Here is a 15782-nt window from a genome sequence, read left to right on the forward strand (position 1 = left end):
ATGATTCATTTTAAAGCGGAGACTGCTGTTGTGTAGGGAAACGCGGCAGCCGTTTTTGACCCAGCAAAATGCCGACAATATCTAGATGATGAATGACCGGTTAATCTGTGTTGGTGGAGGGGTGAATGTTGGTCAGGGCACCGGGAGAACGATCCACTCTTCAGATAGAGTCATGGGACCTTGAACATCCACTTGAACAGGCAGATAGGACCAGGGTTTAATGTCTCATCCTAAGACAATGCAACACTCCTTCAGTACTGTACTGAAGTTCCAGCTTGGACCGTGAGCCTAAGTACCAGAATGGTGCTGGAGCCCACAGCTTTCTGCCTCGTGCAAAAGTGCTACCAACTGAACATCTTGCAGCCTTTTCACAATTGATATCCTGTATCTCTCCTGCCCTACCTTTAGTTTTACTGTTCTGCAAGAAATAGAAGAACTATTTGGATACTAGTCTCAGTGGAAATGGGGCCTGTGGAAGGTTCTGTGCTGCAGTAACCAGCAGGTGGCGACATGGCTCCATTACTGAGGCTTGAGTGGCCCATTGTATTGAAGAGCTGTTCTGGTTTTGAATTGTACCGTTTTGAAACCTGTATGTTGAGTTCAGCATCGATTGGCTTGATATTTATAACTTTGGGGAAAAGTTTGAATCTGTTTCCAAAGGTGTCCCATTTGACTCTGAGTTGTCTGTGTACAATTGCTCCCCATCTCTCCTGAAGGTGCTGACCCTTGCTAAGGTACAATTCCATGGGTGTTGGTAGCCTACGGTGCCCTGTCCAAGTGACCAGTTGCATTGGTGAGCATAGACAGTGAGTGTTGGCATGCTGTTTGACCATGGGGGACTTCACAGCTGTGCAAAGATGGTGAATAGAGTAAATATCTCACAGGGCTTCACGGAGGAGAAATGGACATAGAGCAGTAATAAGAGTTAGGGTTGTATAAACACAACATCTGGTTATGGAGAAAGGTTAAACACTAGAATGCTAAACAGCAGCACAGAGCTCTCGAGCTGAGCCACAGTGCTGCTGATTGACAGCTGGCCACCTGTTAGGCTGTAATTAGGACAGGCAGTTTTAATTGGGGAGTGCCTGAACATTTGGACTTTGTGGGCTATGTAGGTGGGGCCTCGAGGGCCAGGTGTAAAGCTTTACTCCATGTTCCCTTTAACTTGCACGAAATTAAGTTGCTAATACTAACTGATCTCCGTGCTCTGATTTAGCCCTTTCCAAACCTCAAAAGCCAGTCAGTAGTCTGGGCTTATTTAGACGGATCACCTCATCTTTGAATTCCAGCTCCCTTGAGATAAAGGTCAACATTCCATTAGCCTTTTTGATTACTTTTTGTACTAGTGTGCTAGCTTTTAGTGATTTCTATACATGGACACCAAAATCCCTTTGCGCCTCCACAGCTCCCAGTCTCTCATCATTTAGAAAATATTCTGAATGATCGTTCTCTGATCCAAAGTGGATGACCTCACACCCACATTGAACTCCATCTGCCATAGTTTTGCCTACTCACTTAATCTTCCCTTTGTAACTTCCTGCTCCCATCTGCGCTACTTACTTTGCCTCTTAACCTAATGTCATCAGCAAACTTGGATATGTGGCTCTCTATTCCTTCGTCTAAGCTTTCGATAAATATATTTAAGAAGGAGCTAGATAGATTTCTAGACACAAAAGGCATCAAGGAGTATGGGGAGAGAGCGGGAATATGGTATTGAGATGGAGGATCAGCCATGATCATATTGAGTGGCGGAGCAGGCTCGAAGGGCCGAATGGCCTACTCCTGCCCCTATTTTCTATGTTTCTATATATTGAAAAGCTGAGGGCCCAGTACAGGTCCCTGCGGAGCATCTCATGTCACATCCCGCCAATCATAGAACAAAACCTTTGTCCCTACTCCTCGTCTCTTACCTCTGAAACAATTACCACATCACAAGGTTTGGTAGGAAGAATAGAAAAACAGAATATTTTTCAAATGGTGAGAAACTATTAAATGTTGGTGTCCAGAGAGACTTGGGTGTTCTTGTACAAGAAACACAAAAAGTTGACATACAGGTACAGTAAGCAATTGGGAAGGCAAATGATATGTTGGCCTTTATTGCAAGGGTGTTGGAGTACAAGAGTAAGGAAATCTTACTACAATTGTACAGGGCTTTGGTGAAACTTCACCTGGAGTACTGTGTACAGTTTTGGTCTCCTTATCTAAGGAAGGATATATCTGCCTTAGGGGTGCAACGAAGGTTCACTAGACTGATTCCTGGGATGAGAGGGTTGTCCTATGAGGAGAGGTCGAGTGGAATGGGCCTATTCTCGCTGGAGTTCAGAAGAATGAGAGATGATCTCATTGAAACATATAAGATTCTGAGGGGTTGTTTCCCCTGGCTGGAGAGTTGAGAACTAGGGGGCATATTCTCAGGATAAGGGGTCGGCCATTTAAGACTGAGATGAAGAGAAATTTCTTCACTCAGAGGGTTGTGAATCTTTGGAATTCTCTACCCCAGAGGGCTGTGGATGCTCAGTCGTTGAGTATATTCAAGGCTGAGATTGATAGATTTTTGGACTTGTTAAAAGAAAGCCTATGATAGACACCAGGAACTCAATACTACAGAAAGCTTAGAGGAGTATACAAAGTGCAGGGGTGAAGTTAAAAAGGAAATTAGGAAAGCAAAGAGAGGGCATGAAAAAATATTAGCAGGTAAAATCAAAGAAAACCCAAAGATGTTTTATAAATACATTAAGAGCAAGAGGATAACTAAAGAAAGAGTAGGGCCTATTAGAGACCAAAAAGGTAAACTATGTGTGGAGGCGGAAGATGTGGGTGTGGTTCTTAATGAATCCTTTGCATCTGTCTTCACAGAGGAGAGGGACGATGCAGAGATTGAAGTTAAGGAGGAGATGTGTGAAATATTGGATGGGATAAACATAGTGAGAGAGGAAGTATTAAGGGGATTAGCATCTTTGAAAGTGGATAAATCACCAGGGCCAGATGAAATGTGTATCAGGCTATTAAAAGAAGCCAGGGAGGAAATAGAGGAGGCTTTAACAATCATTTTCCAAACTTCACTGGATCCAGGCATGGTGCTGGAGGATTGGAGGACTGCTAACATTGTACCATTGTTTAAAAAGGGAGCAAAGCATAGACCGAGTAATTACAGGCCAATCAGCCTAACCTCGGTGGTGGGCAAATTATCGGAATCAATTTTGAGGGACAGGATAAACCGTCACTTAGAAAGGCACGGACTAATCAAGGACATGGACTTGTCAAGGGGAGATTGTGTCCGACTAACTTGATTGAATTTTTCGAGGAGCGCAATTAATGTGGTCTACATGGATTTTAGCAAGGCTTTTGACATGGCAGATTGGTCAAAAAAGTAAAGGCCCATGGGATCCAAGGGAATGTGGCAAATTGGATCCAAAATTGGCTCAGTGGCAGGAAGCAGAGGGTAATGGTCGGGTGTTTTGAGACTGGAAGGCTGTTTCCAGTGGAGTGCCGCAGGGCTTGCTACTAGGTCCTTTGCTTTTTGTGGTATATATTAATGATTTGGACTTAAACGTAGGGGGCATGATTAAGAAATTTGCGGATGATACGAAGATAGGCCATGCGGTTGATGGTGAGGAGGAAAGCTGTAGACTGCAGGAAGACATCAGTGGGCTGGTCAGATGGGCAGAAAAGTGGCAAATAGAGTTCAATCCGGAGAAGTGTGAGGTAATGCATTTGGGGAGGGCAAACAAGGCAAGGGAATACACAATAAATGGGAGGATACTGAGAGATGTGGAGGAAGTGAGGGACCTTGGAGTGCATGTCCGCAGATCCCTGAAGGTAGCAGGACAGTTAGGTAAGGTGATTAAGAAGGCATATGGAATGCTTTCTTTTATTAGCCGAGGCATAGAATATAAAAGCAGGGATGTTATGCTGGAACTGTATAAAACACTGGTTAGGCCACAGCTTGAGTACTGCGTACAGTTCTGGTCACCACATTACAGGAAAGATGTAATTGCACTAGAGAGGGTGCAGAGGAGATTTACGAGGATGTTGCCAGGACTGGAGAATTTTAGCTATGAGGAAAGATTGGATAGGCTGGGGTTGTTTTCCTTGGAACAGAGGAGGCTGAGGGGAGATTTAATTGAGGTGTACAAAATTATGAGGGGCCTAGATAGAGTGGATAGGGAGGACCTATTTCCCTTAGCGGAGTGGTCAGTAACCAGGGGGCATAGATTTAAAGTGATTGGTAGAAGGATTAGAGTGGAAATGAGGAAAGAATTTTTCACCCAGAGGGTGGTGAGGGTCTAGAACTCACTGCCTGAGAGGGTGGCAGAGGCAGAAACCCTCAACTCATTAAAAAAAAAATCCCTGGATGTGCACCTGAAGATCCGTGACCTGCAGGGCTACGGACCAAATGCGGGAAAGTGGGATTAGGCTGGGTGGCTCATTTCTCAGCCAGCACGGACACGATGGGCCGAATGGCCTCCTTCTGTGCCGTAAATTTTCTATGATTCTATGATATGCGAATCTAGCTGGAAAGTAGAGTTGAGATCAAAGATCAGCCATGATCTGATTGAATGGCAGAACAGGCTCGAGGGGCCGAGTGGCCTACTCCTACTCCTATTGCTTATGTTCTTACCTCCAATTACGTGCACTTTTATTTTTGCTACTAATCTCTTGTGTGGAACTGTATCAAATGCCTTCTGGAGGAGCATATAGATAACATCCATAGACACTCCCACCGGACCCACCCATGCTCACCCTGCCCGTTAGACAGTGCCACACTGCCCACCACCCTCACTAACTGTTAGTGATGCCAACTCCTGGGGAAGGGGAATTAAAAACTGCTTCAGTAGATGTTGGCACCTGGGAGCCTTGAAGTGAAAGGCAGCTTGTCCTGCATTTATTTTAAGAAGAAAAAATCATTAAACAAAGTAAAAGTAAAGTTTAAATTAAAAACAAGAGGGAGGCCAGGCAGAAATGTTATATTTTGTATTTATAAATCTCACGTTTGCTGCACAGGGTTATTACTGTAATACAGTTCTGGGTAAGTATTTTACTGTAATAGTGTTAGGGTTTGTATGTGGGCTGCAGAAATGTGGCTGGCCCAGGGGCACTGGAATTTCTCTGGACTTGTCAGCAATCTGAGGGTTAATGGTCCAGAGTATTTGAAGTGCACCCAGGAGAGTGGGTTGGTATGCAGATATCTCATTGTTACCAAGTGTTGTCATCTATGCAGCCACCGTGGGAGAGTTCAAAGCAGCAAAATTCATGCTGTGGAACTACAGCTATGGGCCAGAGTTTAATTTTTTCATATAGCCACATTTACAATGAATTTTGCCAGTTCATGGCTGAGTGGTGAAACAGGGCACTTGACAGCAGTGAGATAACTTTTCCATCTCCTCTTCTTTCTGTTCCCCTCCTCCCCCGGGGGTACAGTGCATGCTTTTTGTCAAATGAGCACAGAGCAGTTTTAGTGCTGAAGTGTGGAGGAATCTGTTTTTTTGCTTGCTTGCCCTCCCAGCGGAAGGAGGCAGCGCGGAGACTGTGAGCTCCTTAAAGGGACGGGGGAGATGTAATTGTTGCCTAATTACCGATTCAGGTGGTCTCTTCGTGTCCCCTGTTCTGGATCGAAGCTGATGTGTTAGCCAGTTACTGTGTGTTTAACCCAAGTTTGGTTGTTTGGATGATAGGAAAGGGGGGTGAAATTCTCAGTGGAATGTTACTTGTGGAGAGGCACCAATAATCCAATCCCTATTTTATGGTGTGCATCCAGTTATCCCTGTACCAGGACCAAGTTTGAACCCATGGGCCAGAGGTGATAGGACAGAGCTTGAACACACTGCAGCTGCCAGCTCTCCTGAAGCTCGGCCTTTCCCCTGCACCGAGTGCAGATGTGATCGGGAGCTGGTTCTCGTCCAGACGTTTGGCTGTTTTTTTTTCCCTCTCCCTTCTCCACAAGAGAGAGAACTGACCCTGACTCTTCATCTCTCTTTGTGGGGACGCACTGTCCCATGAGCTGAGTCCTGGATCGTTGTTTAATAATCTTAGCCCTGTATATTTGCCCTCACAGCTGCACTTGCAAGGAAGCTACCCTCGACCTTGGAACGATCTGTAATTGCACTGGGAGGCGAAGAGGCCCGATAAATAGCACCAGGGTTGAGAAGATCCCGGCAGGATGTACCTCGCAGCCTATCAATAATGTTATCTAGTTATCGGATACTGGCACTTTCACGCACTCAATAGTTTAGGTGACTGTAATCGACTCATTGTTGACTAAGTTGGGCTGTTCATTCCTGACTGACTGTCACTTGGGCTGTTCACTGCTTACTAGTAGCTGCTTCTCTCTGTCAGGGTGTGTCTATTTTGTCTGTATTTGTCTTTTTTTTTTGTCTGTCTCCCCTGCCTCCCCACCCTGGGCCATTTCTCTCTGCCTCTGGATCTGGCTTGGGCTGCAGGCTAGGATTGAGGAGGAGGAAATAAAGCAGAGGCAAGGCGAGACTGTCGATGTTATGGAACAGTTTGGTACATTATTCCTTTTTGGGGTTTGATCTGTTCCGAGCGGATGAGAAGGAAGTAGCCTGGATTGGTATTGTCCCTGATCTGCAGAAGTCTTTAGATTTGAATCTACCAGTACTGTGCACAGTTAAAGAAGGAGCCTTGTGTCAGGATGCAGAGTAAAGCTGCTTTAACATGGTTGCAGTTGTTAATTTGGATTGTGGGAGATGGAGATCCGTGAGTAGCTCCTGGTGCGGCTAAATCTGGCTTCCCTCATCCCAGTGGCAGAATTGATCCCCAAAAAAATAGGATCTGAGAGTCTGTGGCTGGGATAAAGAGAGTTCCCACGGGTGCTGGCCTTCTGGAATCCAAATGAAAATGGTGCCGATATAAAAGCAGCTTAAACCTTCCTTTGCATTGCTCCAGAAACCCAACTTAAGGAGAATGCTCCTCCCCCACAGCACCAGCGTGACATTTCTCCATTCCCCACATGACCCATCTGAGTGAGGTTACCAGGATTAGTGTCTTTGTGTTGTAGACTCGTGCCCAGTGGAGCTGGATGGAGGCTGCTCCATGTTTACTTCCTTCATGTTCTGGTAAAGGACAGCTGTAAACATGCTCCATCACCTGCTCCCTGAGGACTCGTTTTAAGCCTCAGAGAATTGTGAATGACGTCTGTTTCTGTGAACTGTTCAATTTTTTTTAAAAACTGAGTGATCGTGACATCATTGGGAGAATGGCTGAGAAGTGCTGTTGTACCCAACAGTGCGAGGGAGTAGAATTACCGTCCCTCTGAATCATCCCAAGTTAATGACCCTGTCGACTGGTATGAATCCAACCCTCTCACACCACCAAGCCTGGTGACTGTGCCAAGTCTGTCCTCCTGATTTGTGTTATTGAATTTCTTATTTAGGCAATAACATCTGTCTGTTCCTGTTAAAAGATCTTGTGAAGAAGAGCAGGGAGTTTTCCTGGTGTCCTGGCCAACATTCCTCCCTCAGCTGACATTGCCAGAAGCAGATTAACTGGTCTTTCATCTCACTGCTGTTAGTGGGATCTTGCTGTGTAGAAAATGGCAACATTGTTTCTTGACATAAGTCACTGCACTTTAAATTAATTCATTGGCTGTGAAGTACGCTAAGACATTACTGAAAGATATGCTAAGCCTGTAACAATGGTGAATCTTCAAGTTAATCAGAATTCTAAGTTGACACTTTTGTCTCTGGGCCCTTACTGTGAGCCTCAGTTTAACATATGTCAAGTTTTTGGACCAATGCTGAAATTGATGCGGACTCTTTGTGCCGCTAGATGTCACTGGTTCACATAAGAAATGTACTGTAGGAAGTAATTGAAGTGTTGATGAGGAGTGATTGTACTCCCAAAGGTATTGCTGACTGATATGATTTCACATTTAAAACAGGGTAAGGAATTCGATCTCGTGGCGCTGAAAGCTGTATGCGTGGGTTCACTGTTGAACTGATGCCAACTGACATTGCGAGAAATGGAAGCAATTTTGTGCATTAATATTTTTTTTGTAAGATTTGTAATCTCTTTGGAATTGGGCTCTGATGCCATCACCTCACGCGAGGTGTATGGAGCTCCATATCGTGGATATTTTTCAGGTTAATGTGGACTCTTCCTGTGATCCAAAGTGTGTGAAATCTTAGCTTGGTTTTGTACTTGCAGTTAACTAACACTTCTCTCCTCGTTAAACAGCAGTTGTCAATATTGTTTTCCGTGCACTCGTGCTGACGAGAGCATTCTAACGCTGTGCGCTTGCACACCTCACCAAGCAGCCAGGGGCCGTGTCAGGGGTGTGGGAGGGCTGCTTTATTATATTTGTGTTGGGTCTGATAAATCTGAGCTCTGGTCCTCAGAGGGGTAAGCCAGCGGGGGAAAATCGTCCAGCAGTTTTATGAAACTCAGATAATTTATGACTAATAGATTTCAGTGAAAATGAAACAATTGTGGGAATGCTCAGTAATTGGGTTCAGCTGAGCTGTGTCTGTGTTTTAAACTGGTTTCATCTTTGCTCCTTTTTTTTTTGTTTTTCTTTTAACAGAGACGGAAGCTGGATGCTGTATACTATTACATGCGGAGTCTGGCTGCCAGTAATCCAATTCTTACAGCTAGGGAGAGCTTGATGAGCCTCTTCGAAGAAACCAAGAGGAAGGTCAGTCTGTCGCTCAGTGCAGGGAGCAAGCTGGCAGAGTTTTATTTGTATGCGTGCGTGGGAGGTAGGAGGGAGAGAGCAAGTGAACGAGTTTGGCTTTTGCTAGTGTTTACTTAGTCATAAACAGACCTTGGTGGCAGTGCTGGAAGGCTCTGTGAGATCTCTGTGACTTGTCGAGAACAGAAAAACAAGTCGGATGGGCCGTGTGAAAATGACCATTCATGCCTTCTGCACTATTGTGATGGCAAGCTTGGCAAATGAACAAACTGGGATCAAAGCCTCACTCCTCTCTCGGAAAATAAACAGAATAAACTGTACTTAAACGCGTTGGAGAGGTTTAAAAGGCTGCACTCACTGCAGGTCAGATCGCAGGATTACACAGGGATATTTTTTACATTTTTTAAAAATGTAGTTTGATGACAACTTCTTAAAACTTAACCATGTTAAAAGGATGAAATCCAGATCTGCACCCCTCTGAATGCACTGCTGAATATTAGATTCCTGGTGAAATCTTTAACCCTTTCAGTGTTGACCATCCTCTGCAACTTTCACACTGCATACATGCAGTCCTTCTTATGTATAATATTTACCAAATTTCATTGTAGAAACACTGAACAAGAATGTTTTATGGAACAGAAAAAGGCAACAAGGCTCACCCCTTTCTCATAAATGAACCCCCACAAACCCACCTTCATGAAACACTCCCATGGCAGGTACAGTATGGGTTTGATACAGACTAAAGCTCCCTCTACACTGTCCCATCAAACACTCCCAGGGCAGGTACAGCACGGGTTAGATACAGAGTAAAGCTCCCTCTACACTGTCCCATCAAACACTCCCAGGGCAGGTACAGCACGGGTTAGATACAGAGTAAAGCTTCCTCTACACTGTCCCATCAAACACTCCCAGGGCAGGTACAGCACGGGTTAGATACAGAGTAAAGCTCCCTCTACACTGTCCCATCAAACACTCCCAGGGCAGGTACAGGGTTAGATACAGAGTAAAGCTCCCTCTACACTGTCCCATCAAACACTCCCAGGGCAGGTACAGGGTTAGATACAGAGTAAAGCTCCCTCTACACTGTCCCATCAAACACTCCCAGGGCAGGTACAGGGTTAGATACAGAGTAAAGCTCCCTCTACACTGTCCCGTCAAACACTCCCAGGGCAGGTACAGGGTTAGATACAGAGTAAAGCTCCCTCTACACTGTCCCGTCAAACACTCCCAGGGCAGGTACAGGGTTAGATACAGAGTAAAGTTCCCTCTACACTGTCCCATCAAACACTCCCAGGGCAGGTACAGCGTGGGTTAGATGTACAGTAAAGCTCCCTCTACACTGTCCCATCAATGCCTCTGCCCCAAGGTCAAAACAGCATACTCTTCTGCTAAGACTGCGAATTAGTCTCGGAGAATTTTGGACCTGAATTGAGCTTGCCCTAAACTTATTTTGTGTCGGATCCTTACAGCCAACAGACACAGGAGCGTTTTATCCCTTCAGTTTGGGTTGAACGTGTACCAGGTTCCAGAGGTGAAAGTTCAATGTTGAACCCATTGCACCATTTAGTCTACAGTGGCTACTTTGTAAGTTGCTGTTCACTAAGTTTGGGTTGGAATGACTTTTTATCATTTTTACATGGAGTCGAGCTGGAAATTAAGTGTGTATTTGCCTGTGTGCAAGTACTGAGTTACCAGTTCAACAACTTGTATAAGCTTAAATTTGTACCATTCTTTGCTGGTGATGGATTTAAAACCCCAATTTTAGACCCTACCCCTGACTCCACGGTCATTAGATCGTGGTTCCTGACAAAACACGTGGTCCCTGGCCCTGCTGTATGGAAACTTTTGGCTAACTGCAGTTCTCCGTGACTTTCCCTTGCTCCTCTCCATTTAATGTACATCCGGCTTAAGGTGTGGGAACACGACTTTGAGAATTTGAGGTTTTCAGATGGACTGATTTTAAAATGAGCAAAGCCGCAGTCCTTTCGAAGAGGAAAGGTCTCTCCCACTTTAGGCCTGAACCACACGGCAGCTGCTGACTGGAGCTCAGGTCAGTAACCACTTAAACTCGCTGATGCCTCTACTCTGACGTTTGTGTTTCACACTGAGGATCTTCAAATATTCACATTAACAAAACCCATCCGTCAATTCCTTCAAAAAAGCCCCTGGCTCTCTGGACAGATATTTCCTGAGATTAACATAATCCACTCTGAGATTTCCTGGTGCATCTGAGTGCCATAAACACCAGTGTGTGTATATATACTAACTGCAAAAAATAGCAATTTAACTATTGGTTCAAACTGATTCAACAATCCTTCTCACGCATACACACACTTGCGTTCCCATGCAGCAGCCCTTGCTCCCTGGCTTGGTGGTGGCTTTGGATAATTGAGCTGTTTTGGTCGTCTTAGGGAGTTAATTGAGCCCAGTAAAGTCTGTGTTGGAATCCTTCATCTTCCTTTCTCTCTTTCCCTCTCCACAATCTCAGTGTCTGTGTGTGATTTAGTGGCTGGAGCGTGCTACGTTCCTGCTGTCTGGACACATTTAAGCAGGCAGAGCACACTATGCACCCGCTGTCTGTGCCGCGATCACGCCTCGTGGCCCGCTGTCTGTGCCGCGATCACGCCTCGTGGCCCGCTGTCTGTGCCGCGATCACGCCTCGTGGCCCGCTGTCTGTGCCGCGATCACGCCTCGTGGCCCGCTGTCTGTGCCGCGATCACGCCTCGTGGCCCGCTGTCTGTGCCGCGATCACGCCTCGTGGCCCGCTGTCTGTGCCGCGATCACGCCTCGTGGCCCGCTGTCTGTGCCGCGATCACGCCTCGTGGCCCGCTGTCTGTGCCGCGATCACGCCTCGTGGCCCGCTGTCTGTGCCGCGATCACGCCTCGTGGCCCGCTGTCTGTGCCGCGATCACGCCTCGTGGCCCGCTGTCTGTGCCGCGATCACGCCTCGTGGCCCGCTGTCTGTGCCGCGATCACGCCTCGTGGCCCGCTGTCTGTGCCGCGATCACGCCTCGTGGCCCGCTGTCTGTGCCGCGATCACGCCTCGTGGCCCGCTGTCTGTGCCGCGATCACGCCTCGTGGCCCGCTGTCTGTGCCGCGATCACGCCTCGTGGCCCGCTGTCTGTGCCGCGATCACGCCTCGTGGCCCGCTGTCTGTGCCGCGATCACGCCTCGTGGCCCGCTGTCTGTGCCGCGATCACGCCTCGTGGCCCGCTGTCTGTGCCGCGATCACGCCTCGTGGCCCGCTGTCTGTGCCGCGATCACGCCTCGTGGCCCGCTGTCTGTGCCGCGATCACGCCTCGTGGCCCGCTGTCTGTGCCGCGATCACGCCTCGTGGCCCGCTGTCTGTGCCGCGATCTGGATTGGAACTCCCACTGTGCTTCTGCTGTGCTGCTTCGTGGTTGGTGGATAGGGAGCACCATCACTGATCTTTGTGTTCAATGTTCGCATAGTAGTGCCACATGCTCTGCATCCGGCCGCACCGAGTTCAGTGGATGGGCAGTACTGCCACTCCCAGTGTGTCTGGCTGTGTTGAAGCTGTGAGACATTTAGTGAGGGGGACACTTGACTGGAAGAGGTGATGCTGGTGGAGCTGAGGGACATTGAGTGCCAGTAGTAATTTAGCCAGACTTCGGTCTGTGCCAGAAGGTGGAATTCTGTTATGTGTAACACTCTAAAATATAAATAGTGTTATAATTATATTTCCCATCACTGCAGTAGAGGAGTGAGTGTTTGAATGGTTGAACTAATGGTCCTTGGTGAAGCACTGGGTCTTTAAAGCTTACAGGTTGTGACAGTGTTTTGGATGCATTCCTATTACCCTTCTCAACAGGAGACTTCAAATGAACAAGGGACCAAAACCCAAAACCCAAACCCCTCTGTTATGAAACATCCTTGGGATGAAATCTTAAGTCAGCACTCAAAGTTTAAATGTCCCGTTCCATAGAATATGATACTGCACGTCTACACTTTGTCATATTTAGGGATTACCCCTCTCCTCACTTTCTAGCTTGGATAATAAATAGGCCAGGCCTCTGCTTCAATTCTCAGAGAGAGGGAGTGAAAGTAATTGAAATTCCTTCCCCTTCGTACTCACCTCGTCGATGCAGCGTCTGGTAGCGGTCAACTCTGTGCTTAATCATATTTCTCCTGTTCCGTGCCTCTGGTGCTCCGTTTGGAGGAGCCCCTCCCCCACCTGTGTCCCAAGGCGGTGGGTTGTAGTTGGGGGGGGGGGGGGGGGGGGGTGGGGGGGGGTCGGCAGCAGCAATCTCAGTTTTGATGGGCTGGAGGAATGATCCAGTCCCTAACTCATCAAACAGTCTGCCTCACGTGGGACCAAGCAAGCTCTATGGAAAATGGAATGTCAGAGGCGACGAACATCAGGATGGAATCGTGCCGGCGCAGTGTCTAGCCAGGACCCGACACGTGGAGGCAGTCCAGGTCTTGAATCCTTGTTGCCGAGGACTGGGAGATGAGTAAAGCCAGTGCTGCAGGAACAGTTCTTAATTTGATCTCCAGGGTTCAACAAAACTATTTTGGAATGCCTTCCTCTTTTATGTATTGGCATGGGGTACCCCAGTGGAGAGTGGTGGGCTGGCAATGGGTGATCATGCAGATGGCATCTTGTTAATACTTGGTTATTAAGACATGTTAAAACTGCAAGGTTTCACTTTTACTCCTTTGAGTGGGTTTCTCAATGCAGGAACATCCTGCTGACGAGCATCTTTTCCACGATGTACAATCTGGTTGTCGTGTAGGCCATGGGTGGAAGGGTGCTGGTGGAAAGCTGCTTGAAGATACAGCATCCTATGTAGTTCTCGATGAGGGCGTGCAGTGGGAAGCAGTGACGTTATCAGAGCTAATGCTGATGTGATAGGTATTAGGCATCAGCTGCAAATTTGTTTTGTTTATGGAGGTGACCAAAGTAGATGGAGTGGGAAATGGAGATATTCCGCAGGTGTGTGCCAAGGCCAACTGTATGTTGGCATTGGACCACTGTTAATGAGCACTGGTCAGTGGAAGGGCAGCTAAAATTAGGTATGAGTGCTGACAAGGTGTCAGCCATAGTTCTGAGGTAGCATTCTAACCTCAATATAGATAAATGTGAAGTGGTGCATTTTGGTAGAACTTGGGGGCATAGTGGCAGGATAAGGGGTCGGCCATTTAAGACTGAGATGAGACATTTCTTCCCTCAGAGGGTTGTGAATCTTTGGAATTCTCTATCCCAGAGGGCTGTGGATGCTGAGTCATTGAATATATTCAAGGCTGAGATCGATAGATTTCTGGACTCTAGGGGAATCAAGGGATATGGGGATCAGGCGGGATAGTGGAGTTGAGGTCGAAGATCAGCCATGAATAAGGAGGCCACATACTGCTTGGATAATAAGAGTCTAAATGGGATAGAGGAGCAAAGGGATTGCGGAATAGAGATACACAAATCACTAAGAGTAGTGACTCTGGTTAATAAGGCCATAAAAAAGGCAAATCAAGCACTAGGGTTCATTACTAGAGGGATGGAATTGAAAAACAAAGAAGTTATGTTAAACATGTATAGAAGCTTGATTTAGACCACATTCTGAGTACTGTGCACAGTTCTGGTCTCCATATTATGGAAAGGATATAGATGCATTGGAGAGTGTACAAAAAAGATTCACAAGGATGATACAAGAACTGAGAGGATATACTTATCTGGATATAGAGGTGCAAGAACCATAGAGTAGTGATAATGGGGGACTTCAACTATTCTTATATGGACTGGGATAGCAATGGCGTAAAGGGCAAGGAGGGGAAGGAATTTCTGAAGTGCGTTCAGGAGAACTTTCTTGATTAGTATGTTTCTGGCCCAACGAGGAAGGGGGCATTGCTGGATCTGGTTCTGGGGAATGAGGTGGAGCGAGTGTCAGTGGGGTAACATATAGGAAACAGTGATCACAGTATCATAAGGTTTAGAATAGCTGTGGAAAAGGACAAGGAGCAATCTAGACTAAAAATACCTAATTGGAGGAGGGCCAATTTCAGTGGGATGAGAACGGATCTGGCCCGGGTAAATTGGAATCAAGGATTGGCAGGCAACATTAAACGAACAGTGGTCGGTCTTTAAAGAGGAGATGCTTCAGGTACAGTCTAGGTACATTCCCACGAGGGGGAAAGGTAGGGCAACTAAAGCCAGAGCTCCCTGGATGACGAAAGAGAGAGTGAGTAAGATGAAGAAGAAAAAGGGGGCCCATGACAGATGTCACGTTGATAACACAAGTGAGAACCAGGCAGAATATAGAAAGTACAGAGCGGAAGTGAAAAAGGAAATAAGAGGGGCAAAGAGAGAGTATGAGAATAGACTGGTGACCAACGTAAAAGGGAATCCAAAAGTCTTCTATAGGCATATAAATAGTAAACGGGTAGTAAGAGGAGGGGTGGGGCCGATTAGGGACCAAAAAGGAGATCTGCTATTGGAGGCAGAGGGCATGGCTGAGGTACTAAATGAGTACTTTGCATCTGTCTTTACCAAGGAAGATGATCCTGCCAGAGTCACAGTTAAAGAAGAGGTATTTGAGATACTGGATGGGCTAAAAATTGATAGAGAAGGTACTAGAAAGGCTAGCTGTACTTAAAGTAGATATGTAACCCAGTCCAGATGGGAGGCATCCTAAGTTGCTGAGGGGAGTAAGGGTGGAAATTGCAGAGGTGCTAGCTACAGGGTGGTGGATTGGGGGGACACACGGCAGATGAAATTTAACGCAGAGAAATGCGAAGTGATACATTTTGGCAGGAAGAATGAGGAGAGGCAATATAAACTAAATGGTACAATTCTAAAGGGGGTGGAGGAACAGAGAGACCTGGGGGTATATCGCACAAATCTTTGAAGGTGGCAGGGCAGGTTGAGAAAGCGGTTAAAAAAGCATACGGGATCCTGGACTTTATAAATCGAGGCATAGAGTACAAAAGCAAGGAAGTTATGTTGAACCTTTATAAAACACTGGTTCGGCCACAACTGGAGTATTGTGTCCAATCCTGGGCACCGCACTTTGGGAAGGATGTAAAAGCCATAGGAAGGGCGCAGAAGAGATTTACTAGAATGGTTCCAGGGACGAGGGACTCTAGTCACGTGGATAGACTGGAGAAGCTGGGATTGCTC

At 46.6% G+C, this 15782-nt stretch overlaps 1 protein-coding gene across 2 annotated transcripts in view; it reads left to right on the forward strand.

Moving 5' to 3' along the window:
• smg6 (SMG6 nonsense mediated mRNA decay factor) overlaps nt 1-15782 on the forward strand; it is a 323207-nt gene that overhangs the window by 18175 nt on the left and 289250 nt on the right. For both annotated transcript variants that reach the window (XM_068008576.1, XM_068008577.1), the window contains exon 7: nt 8543-8653. In XM_068008576.1, the coding sequence (XP_067864677.1) occupies nt 8543-8653 (111 nt within the window). The remainder of the gene's footprint in view (nt 1-8542; nt 8654-15782) is intronic.

This window comes from Heptranchias perlo, chromosome 28 (assembly GCF_035084215.1).
Source record: "Heptranchias perlo isolate sHepPer1 chromosome 28, sHepPer1.hap1, whole genome shotgun sequence".
NCBI classification, from domain to species: domain Eukaryota; kingdom Metazoa; phylum Chordata; class Chondrichthyes; order Hexanchiformes; family Hexanchidae; genus Heptranchias; species Heptranchias perlo.